This window comes from Phoenix dactylifera, chromosome 9, assembly GCF_051530095.1.
Source record: "Phoenix dactylifera cultivar Ajwa chromosome 9, Ajwa_hap1_PhDact_Kaust_v1.1, whole genome shotgun sequence".
Lineage (NCBI taxonomy): Eukaryota > Viridiplantae > Streptophyta > Magnoliopsida > Arecales > Arecaceae > Phoenix > Phoenix dactylifera.
The window spans coordinates 23,946,650-23,957,227 of NC_143198.1; the positions used below are offsets into that span (position 1 = coordinate 23,946,650).

A 10,578-nucleotide genomic window follows, 5' to 3' on the forward strand; every position below is an offset into this window, starting at 1 on the left:
GAATGTGTTCTAGAGGCTGATAGTATCTCCTTCAGTTATGATGATCGAATGGATACGGGATGAGAACCAGCAGAGGATGGACATTCGTTGCTTAGTGATATTCGCAGGCTGGTGAAAGATTGTGGCTCTTTTCACATCGTTTATGTGTACTAGAAGGTAAACAGTGCTGCAGACTAGGATAACTTCTTTGTCGCATTTTGGATATATTACATGGCTGCCCGACCAGTATTTTATTTTTTTCAAACTTTGTTAGCCGTACTCGAGTTTTTTAAAGTAATATTCCGTGAACGCGCGAGGAAGATTCTTGTTCGCCAACCGAGTTGGAGACTTGAAAAAAGAAAAAGTCCTGAAAACGTGGGGATTTCTTAGGACGCAAGTCAAATCTCCCAAAGAATTCGGAGGTTGTCTTAGGCGCATAGTCTTGCATATATATTTGGTTGTAAATACCAGAGCTGTCTTCACAGCTATAAATGCTCAGAAATCTGGGGGGTGTTTTCTCAAAGAAAAAAAATCTGGGGAGTTTCAATTTGCTGGAGGTAAGGTCGCAGAAAATTAATTCCTTCGAATTTTTCTTTGAGCCTCTGATGTAAGGTATATTTAATCGAGCTTGATTTGAAGTTTCTTTCTTTGTACCAGAAGAAAAAAAAGTTTTATTTTGCAATTATTCGGAGTCTTTTTATTTGTTTCTGAGATATTTTTTTCGAGTTTCTTGTTTGTTATTTGGGTTTACGTGCTTATAAAGATTCTCCCACCGATGTTCTGGATTTTCTGTTTCCGAGTGTCTCCCATTTGTTCCCATAAAGATTTCCTTAATGTGTTCATGAGCGGTTAAAAGGTTTAGGATTTTTTGTGTAGAGTTAGATTTTTTTTTTTGTTTTGTATTTTCGTTGTTTTCAGTATATTTTTTATTATGTGAGTCTAGGGTTTTACTTTATCGTTGAAGTTATGATTTTTCAATGCTCAATAATGTTGTTTTTTTTTCCTTTAACTGATCTGTTCTTATTTTTCATCTTTTGTTCTATACTTGATGCTAAGAAGATTTGTGATCGCTATTTTAGCGAAAAAGGTGGTAAAGAATTTAGATTTTTTTTTCGTTGTTTCATCTCTTGAGACAGGGGATACTGTGTTTTTAACTGATATATGGTTGTTCTAGAATTAAGTAGGAAAATATGCACTTTAATGGCGTGGAGCAACCTTGGACATGTTTGTTTCTGATTCTTTGGTTCATTGTATGGGTGGATATTTTCATGCTCTTTAGTTATTCTAAGGTTATTTTTTCCACCAATGTTGCCAAGAGATGCAGAGAATATCTTCCAGATAATTCAATAAATATAATGGAAGGTCTCTCGTCCCCTTACAAGGGTCCTTCAGAAAAGTTGGTGAAAACAACAGCGTTTGAGCTCGTATTTTTATTTGGCTCATGCTGGGATATTCTCCAAATCGCCTTCATGGAAAGCAATATTGGAACCTTAATCTATAGCAACTAACATCTCTGGATTTTCCAAAATCTCGTTATTTTTTTTGTGAGTTTACACTGAAACAGCGAAATACCAGAGCAGTATACATTCTTTACTGGCTGCAATTCTGAAATAATCGTTAGATTATGATCACATTCTTACAAATATCATGACATTATGGCCAACAATATCGACATCTATAATCTCTAAAAGTCTCTGATAATTCTTCAGTTGTTTCTCAACGGTGATACGTAGTTTTGTTTTGGAAAATTCTTTTTCCAATCTCAAGAAAAATCATTTAAAATGTAACCATAGAATTTACTCCTTTCTTTTGTTTAAAAAAAAAGAAAGAAAAAAAGAGAGAGAGATGAGTTGCTAATCTCTATACCTGTTTTCTTGTTGAAATAGTCTATAATCTAAAGGGGGTGGATGACACCAATCTGCCCAATTATTCTAGAGGCCGAGAATTTTTGGTTCAAGCATTGTATATGTAGTTGAATTTTGTTGATTCTTACCTCAGGAAAATTCTTTTGTCTTTTCACTGGAATCCTTCTAGAACATCCTGTTTTCTTGCTAGTTTACAGCTATAAAGTGGTGAAAGCTATGTTTTTCTGTCTGACTGGCATGCCCTTTGAAGGCAACGGCAACTTCCATTGTGTTCCGGGGCTTGTTAATTCTTCAAGGGAAAAGCCTCCAACATTTTGTGTTCTTGTCTTTAGCTGTCACAGATGTTAGCAAGAATAAATTCTTCTGTAATTTTGTTTTATGTCTATATTCTTCGTGTGTGTGTGCGCGCGCGTGTGCAAACAAGCTCTTTGGCTGAGTAGTGTAACATTGCTTCTGTTCTTTTAAATCTTGCAGCCTCCAGTCAATAAAGCTTACCCTACAAACTTCGCTTGCGGAAACATTGAAGGGGTCTGAGCATTCTCTTTTTGCCAATACAATTGCTTTGTGAACTTTTTAAAGGTGCATCGACAAGTTTCTCATTTATCATACAATGGGATGGACAAGGATTGCAAGGAGTACAATCAAACAGTCATTAGCTGCTGATTCTTTGGCTGGGGGAGCCACTGGGGGTCACATGAGCCAGGTGGGGTTGCTCCGCAATGGCTTTCATGCCAACAGAAATCAGTACTTCTTCTTGCTTAGAAATATTACCACAAGTGGTGGCTTGAAGCATCTCCCTAGCAGTGTAGTGATGGATGGCTTCAGAACTGAAAGCAGGGGGATAAGTTTTACCCCTCGATACCAATATCATTCAGCTGAGCAAATTGAAAATAAATCAGATTATGAGGTGGAAGAGGAAAAGCTACCAGGATTAGAGCCCACAAAGCCAGGGGAGAAGCCTAGGGTGGTTGTTCTTGGGACTGGTTGGGCTGGCTGTCGATTTCTTAAAGGGCTGGATACGAAGCTTTATGATGTCGTCTGTATATCTCCACGCAATCACATGGTTTTTACTCCTCTGCTTGCTTCTACCTGTGTTGGGACCCTCGAATTCCGATCAGTTGCAGAGCCGGTCAGCAGGATACAGTCTGCACTTGCTGGAGCCCCTAATTCATACTTCTTCCTGGCTAATTGCACAGAAATCAACACAGACAAGCATGAAGTATGTAACCTGATAACTTTTGTTATAGTTCCTTTTCCTTTCATCTCTTTAAATGTCCATGCCCTTTGTCATATTGAAATTTGTAATATTCTATGATAGTTTTGCTGTTCCAAGCATCATTAACCGTTCAATGTTGTGAAGGATGTTAGCAGAACCTTATGGATTTTTGTTTTTTGCCATCATATGCCGGCTCAAGATTATATTCTTTTGTTCATGCTCTGGCAATTCTTTCCATTCCAGATATACTGCGAAACTGTCTCCAGTGCTGGCCTACCTTATGATCCGTACTGCTTTAAAGTCCCATATGATAAGCTAGTCATTGCAGCTGGTGCAGAGCCTTTGACTTTTAATATTAAAGGAGTTGAAGAGCATGCAATGTTTCTCCGTGAAGTATATCATGCACAAGAGATACGAAAGAAGCTTCTCTTGAACCTGATGCTTTCCGAAAATCCTGGTATATGACATTGACTGATATTCTTAAATTTTAGCATGTTATAAGAAATAGATTGAGTAATTCAGTAAATGCTCTTTTCTTCACGGCGATCATGGCTTTTGAAACTCCCTCCTCTCATTAAAATTGAAACATGTTAGATGGCCTTGAATGGACAAATCATGTGCTTGTGCAGTCATTGCATCATTTAGCTATTGTTGTCAACTGCTGCACTTGAAAGTGCTAAATGTGACAGCATACTCAAGGTTTCTTTCAGAATCCTGTGTTTATTACTTGTTTGATAGTTAGCTCAGCTGCGATCAGACAACCATTACTTACAAAATTACAGTTGCTGGTAGAGAATGCTAGATATAGAATAGTGATATGATCAGTAATGTAATTTTCTTTTCCCTACATTGTCCATGCCCCTCCCAGAAAAAAACACGCACACATAAAAAACTAAAAAAGAGAAGCGGGGGTGGGGGGATGGGGGAAGAAACTTGGCCCAAAATGATTAATGGAGGTTTAATTGTTACTTTTTTTTTATTAAATGTTCATAGTTGTGATGCTCTGAAACGCTATGGTCTCTGATTCATCATAAGCTTTGTCTGTCTTGTTTTCTGTAATTATCTGTAACCTACCACCAGATATTCATATAGAACCCAACAAGATGTTCTTTCTGTATTGGCAAATTTTTGTAATGGAAGTTTTATTGGCATAAACATTATGATCAGGAGGAAATGGGGTTGCCTAACAGATTAGTTGGTCAGCAACCTTAGAGCTTAGATGGCTGCCCTGTAGATTGAAGGGGCTTTGCCTTTCAACGCATGGTCTTGTGGCTGTGACATAAGTTCTTAAATGTCCTCTAGGAGAAGAGTTAATGTGAATATCAGTGATCAATAATGCAATAAAGCTTCTACAAGTAAATGTCTTTAGATATTTTTTTTTTTGGTTTTAACCTGTGAGTGCTGGTAATATCTATGCACCCCACATAATTGGCATGTGAACTCAAGTGCAGCCAGTGTTTCCATTTATTAGGCTCTGTGGAGTTTCTTTGGCATACTAGGGTTGAAGATGGTTACTGTTGGCTCGTAGTTACCATTATTCTCTTAAGTTATTTTGAGTCTAGGCCTGAAATAATGACTACTTTTATTTGATTGTTTGAGTGTCACTTCACAATAATGGCTTCCTAATTTTTTTGTTAATACAGTGCCAAGGTGGTTTTACTGAATCATGTCTTTGATAATTATAAGGTTCAAATTCTCTAGATTTCAGCTAACAAAATTACCTGTATTTATTATTTTGATCCGCTGTCTGATGTTGTTTGCAATATCTGATAACAGGCATATCAGAAGAAGAGAAGAAGCGCCTTTTACACTGCGTTGTTATAGGTGGCGGTCCTACTGGAGTGGAGTTTAGTGGTGAATTGAGTGATTTTATCATGAGAGATGTGCGCCAAAGGTATTCTCATGTAAAGGATTATATTCAAGTCACTCTTATAGAGGTACGTCTGGGCATCTGATTTTTTATCATGCATCAGGGAAGATGTGAATACTGAAGTCATCATTGATCATAGTTTCTGTATTTTGTACAGGCAAATGAGATACTGTCATCATTTGATGTGGGGTTAAGGCAGTATGCAACTAATCACTTGACCAAGGTAATAAAGTGCATCATTTTGACAATGTTTAAGCATGTGGAAGTCCTTTTTATCTGTGGAAGGAAACTTATTAAGGCATGAAATTTATTGTATCTGTATCAGTCTGGAGTTCGTCTTGTGCGAGGTGTTGTGAAAGAGGTGCAGTCAAAGAATATAATTCTAAGCGATGGAACTTCTGTTCCTTATGGCTTGCTAGTATGGTCTACAGGTGTTGGGCCCTCTCAATTTGTGAAAGCACTGAATCTTCCCAAAGCTCCTGGTGGAAGGTTTGTACAAGGAAAATATAAGTTAATGCTTTTCATGCTCTGCAATGCAAGCGATTCGTATACTGTGGTTCTGAGTATGATAAAACAATAAGGGTATTTTTTACAATTTATGCAGGATTGGTGTTGATGAGTGGCTTCGTGTTCCCTCTGCGGAAGATGTGTTTGCGCTGGGGGATTGTGCGGGTTTCCTTGAGCAGACAGGGAAACAAGTACTTCCTGCTTTGGCTCAGGTCAGCTTCCTTGGGTTTTGATGTTGTAATTACATGTCCATACAATGCAATATACAGTTAGTTTTTTGTTGCTTTGGATTATAAATATTATCCAACTTTTTGGCATGTTAGTTTGTATTCTTGCATCATCTGTATTGTTCAGTCAAGGAACTATGCTGAAAGTCATAACTGCTTGAAACTATGCATCCTAAGTTATAACTGCTTGAAATCATGCATCCTACTAACAGGTTGCAGAGAGGGAAGGAAAATATCTAGCGGAATTATTCAGCATGATTGGGAAGCAGAATGGAGGCAAAGCTCACTGTGCCAAAGAAGTTTCTCTGGGAGATCCTTTTGTCTACAGGCACCTGGGAAGCATGGCATCTGTGGGGCGCTACAAGGCATTGGTTGATCTAAGGCAGAGCAAGGTAATAAATTTTTGAAAATATTGTTTCACATGTACAAATGGTGAACAAGCATATACCCTGTATTTCAAAAATTTTAGTTCACTAGAGCTATATAGACATAACTATGCCAAAACATGAAAGTGAACAATGTTGGTGAATATGGGATTAAAATCGTAGATGTTCTACTGCATTGATAAAAAATCGAATAAGCCAACCGACTAAAACCTATGCATCTGCCCATGAAATCATTGATGAATTCATATGTCAAATTCCCCATAGACCAGAGGGTTTGGTAACTAAGTAGTGAAGGTCTAGCTTAAGATCACAACCCCTGCCCAGCCAAGGCTTGGTTAGTCTGACATGGCACCAACTCAATAATAACTCTATGTGTGTTTAATACCCAAAACAACAAATCCAACTCATTCCTATATCAACAACTCCCAACTTTATAAAACTACAAGCATAAGCATACTTCTGTTTTTGTTTTGAAAAAAAAATTGTTGTCTTGCAGCTTAATTTTGATAGTTTACACACACATCAGTGTTTGGCAATGAACTGCTAGAACCAGATAGACCGAACATCAGTATGCGCGATTTCATCATGGACAAATATCCAAATTGCTTTACGAGATATTGCTTAAATTAGTATTTTCAGAAAGTAGAAACTTTGCGCAGGCTCCAAACTTGAGAGAAACTCTTGCTCGTCAACTTTTCAGGAGTTAGATCTCTATCATGCATCCATGAAACCCCTAGAAGGTGGAATTTGTTTTCTAATCCTTCTTTTCTTTTCACTTTGCAGGATGCGAAAGGCCTTTCTATGGCTGGGTTTGTTAGCTGGCTCGTATGGCGTTCTGCGTACCTTACTCGTGTGGTAAGCTGGAGGAACAGGTTCTATGTAGCAGTGAACTGGGCCACGACTCTCGTATTTGGCAGGGACAACTCCAGGATAGGTTGACATCATGGCCCCTCGATTCCTTTAGTTGGATGCAAAGCGGTGCAACCTTACGGACTCAAGCTCATTGCCATGCATGCTGACAGCTCAGTGTTTTGTCTGCTGATTGCTGTTACCTTTCCGCTGTTGTCATTTGATATTTTCCTGTTACAATCTTATAGTCAATTTTATAGGCCACTGCAGAGGTAGTTTCTCACAGAAATGATGTCCATTGCTCATTTATCCAATTACGACACTATGCTTATATTCTTTTTTATCAAAACCTTATTGTTATTTGATAAATGTTGGCATTGCAGAGATTTTCTTGTGCTCTGTTCGCCATATGAGCCTCTTACAGTTTTACTGATTTAAACAACATGCACCGTGCTTTCATCAGATGTGAATGGATGCAAAAGCAGCGCTGCAGCACCGGTCTTTGCAATTTTGAGATGCAACGTTCATGAGTTCTTTAACATCAACAAAAAGAGTAATGAGAGATGGTCATGGTCGAGGAACATCAATAAAAAATTTATCACAACTTCAATATCCATGAACCTATACGATCTTATAAATATAAGAGATAATAAAACTGTTCCAATTACAAAATTTAATCATCCAATCAGTATCAGTGATCTTCTATTTGGTTTATCCTCTTCATCACCTGTGATTCCAATCATAGACAAGTATTAAGCTATTTGCAACCTACAACTCTTTACCGAAGACGGACTAACAAATAATCACTAGCCCACTTCAGGGTCTACAAGCTAGAGTGCAGAGTACTTCGATCCGAACCTTTTTGTGCAGACGACTCTCTCTCTCGGTCTGGCAAGGTGATCCGACGGCTTCTCCGGCGAGGATCTATGGCAAAGAAATCCGAAAAAGAGCTTGAAATTGTGGTGATTTCTATCCTAATCTTTTGTGGATATCAAAAGAGAAGGATGAGATATTACATAATCGAGATCCGGTCTTTGGATTGCCTTACAATTTCTAGTTTTCCAACTCAATTGCAATCGAGATTGGGGAGAAAGAAGACTCCCAACCGGAGTCTTCCTGCTTCCTTCACGTGCAACACACGTGAGGTGTTGGGCCTTGCCCCCTTTGGGCCAGCCCACAAGCCCACGAGCCAGGCTAGCCAGGGTCGGGTTGGGCCTGGCCTCTTTTGGCTGGTTTACAAGCCCAAAAATCTATGTTGTTACACCTCAAGTCACACAAATCCGGCCGCCCCTCCGACCTTCCATTTTCTCTTTCCCTCTCTCTCTCTCTCTCTCACTCTTCCTCCTCCGCTGGTTGTCAAGATCACTGCCACCCTCCATCTTATTGTCTGTAAGCCCCAGCCCGCTTCCTCTCTCTCCCTCTCCCTTTCTCAATGTCGCTCGGTCACGCAGTAGATGGCACAAGGCTGTTCTCTATTTCACCGCCGCTGGCCCACTGATGTCTCCCTCTCTCTACCTCTCTCATCCTACAAGCTACAAGTAACTTTTGGTATCTAAAAAGTAAGGGTGAAGGAGGTGATAGAGGATAAGTTATATTCACACTACGTGCACTATACCAATCACAAGCATTTGTTTCTATAGGCTAATCATCGAGATGAGCACTCGGCAAAAGAGGCCCATAGGAACGAGCATATGCGATTGGAATTGTGCACCGCCACGTGATAGACGTCGTGCAGGATTAGTTTCCGTGTTAGAGATTGTGTTTCGCTGCATTTGGCGGCATGGGAGCAACGTTGGATTATTCCAGGTGGTCTGATCGTAGAGTGATGTTGGGACCATCTAAAGCTAGGTAGAAGTACTGAACTCCTCTCTCTCTCTTGAAAAATGATGTGATTTTTTTAATCAACTTGGTCATCCATATCTATTTCTATGCAAGCTCATAGAATTAATGCTCTCTTTTAGCATCAGACCCGCGTGTGAGGCGACTTGTGCTGGGACTCTTTGATTCTTTTGAGACGTGTGAATAAAGCATACACATTCTTCAGTCAGTTGATGCTTTTTAGTGTTCTTGATTATCTTTTTAACAAAGTTTTGCATGCATATCTATCTTTTCAGATATTTGTTTGGTCAATGAAGATTGGCTGTTTGTTGGATGTTTTTGGTGGTCATGAGGGACCATCTCATGGTTTAATGCTTTCACGTACGAATGTTAGTTTGTTTATGTTTTAATATTTATGTTTTCTTTTTTTCAACTTTTGGGATATACTATTCTAACACGTATGGACACTTATAAAGCAGGTTGCATCTAGATATGATTCCGCCCATCAGCGTGCATGGTTACAGTGCCAAGAAGTGCAGCCCTATTTTGCTTTGTTCAATTGATTTCTTATTTTCTATTTAATGTCAAAAAAATTGCACACATTTTGTGTGGATCATGGTATTTATTTACTTATAAGCAAAATTATAACTCTGCACCTCTCTCTTCAAAATAGTCTAAGAAGTAAAGCATCTGGAGCTTTTCCATATAACAAGCAAAGGCGCAGTATAAATATTTCTCTATACACATGATGTTCATATCGTAATATAGCATCCAGATGTAAAGTAGCTGGCTTGCAGCAAATCTATTTCAGCGACTATTTTTACAAGTTTGGCGATGCTACAAATTGCTTAACTCATATTGTTGTAGACATAACATAAAAAATATGGCTGTCATGAAAATTATTTAAATTTTTTCACCCAACTAATTATTTTTTTAATATTATTTTTCTTTCTTCATCTCTAACAAGGATGATGCTGAAGAAGTAAAGAGCCGCTTGGGAGGGTATTACCCATACATGGCTTACTTGGAGGGCGGATCGAGTTCACCTGGAAGGAGATTCAGCAATGGTGATTGAGTGGACCCAGGGTCATGGTATGGCTGACGAGAGCATCCACTGTTGTAGAAAATCCGTAACCTATTGAGCGACTGCGTGGCCTCTCAGGTTATTCATGTATATTGCGAGGCCAATAAGGCTGCTAATTGAGTTGCATCGTTTGTTGCACAATATTCTGGTGCCTACAATTGTAATAGCTATAAGATTTCACCATCATCTCTTCGTCATCTTTTTCTTCTTTCCTTTCTTAAATATATCCATACTAGGACGATATGATATATCCGGTTTACTAAAAAAAAAAATAGCAGTAAAGTTTGGACCATCTTCCTAAAGCAAAGTAAACAAAATAAAAGATTTTTTATGTGCAAAAATATGTGTCAATTATATATATTTTTTTTAAGAAAAAGCAGTTGTTGTATCTAGATACCATCTATATCTAAATATAATAGCAACTTTTCTGTGAAATAATCATCTCGAACAAACTTATCAGCATTTTATATGTCATCTAATATTCAATATAAGATTTACTTATCTCTACCTTACTGCTATTGCTTAATTAAACTTTGCCATATAGCACGGATTATTTTCTAGTATACATACGGAATAAGGCGGAGCTCGCAAGTTCTGGACTTACAAGTAAATTATAATTAAGCAAGGAACCTTCGAGTGCCTCGTTGTCATTATACATTTAACAAAAAATAGCGCTCGGGTATTTCAACGAAAATCGATTTCTTTTTAAGCGAGAAAGGTGCGGTTAAAGGGAGGTAAACGTACGAAGAGGTGACCACATCACCTCAATAATGTAAC

At 38.4% G+C, this 10,578-nt stretch overlaps 1 protein-coding gene across 1 annotated transcript; it reads left to right on the top strand.

Moving 5' to 3' along the window:
• Nucleotides 1–261: 261 nt before the first annotated feature.
• On the top strand, nucleotides 262–7,268 carry LOC103714621 (internal alternative NAD(P)H-ubiquinone oxidoreductase A2, mitochondrial-like). Its single transcript, XM_008801932.6, has 9 exons — nucleotides 262–536; nucleotides 2,319–3,063; nucleotides 3,304–3,517; nucleotides 4,837–4,997; nucleotides 5,088–5,153; nucleotides 5,256–5,419; nucleotides 5,535–5,649; nucleotides 5,877–6,056; nucleotides 6,834–7,268. Exons 2-9 carry the CDS (start codon nucleotides 2,455–2,457, stop codon nucleotides 6,987–6,989), a joined length of 1,665 nt encoding a protein of 554 aa, XP_008800154.1. The 5' UTR covers nucleotides 262–536; nucleotides 2,319–2,454; the 3' UTR covers nucleotides 6,990–7,268.
• The last annotated feature ends 3,310 nt before the right edge of the window (nucleotides 7,269–10,578 follow it).

What these genes read in the sequence shown, in the direction of transcription:
- LOC103714621 (XM_008801932.6), top strand. Translation starts at nt 2,455, where the DNA reads ATGGGATGGACAAGGATTGCAAGGAGTACAATCAAACAGTCATTAGCT. An exon ending in TCAACACAGACAAGCATGAA is followed by an intron (nt 3,064 to 3,303) that starts GTATGTAACCTG and finishes TTTCCATTCCAG; the next exon opens with ATATACTGCGAAACTGTCTC. An exon ending in TTCAAGTCACTCTTATAGAG is followed by an intron (nt 4,998 to 5,087) that starts GTACGTCTGGGC and finishes TATTTTGTACAG; the next exon opens with GCAAATGAGATACTGTCATC.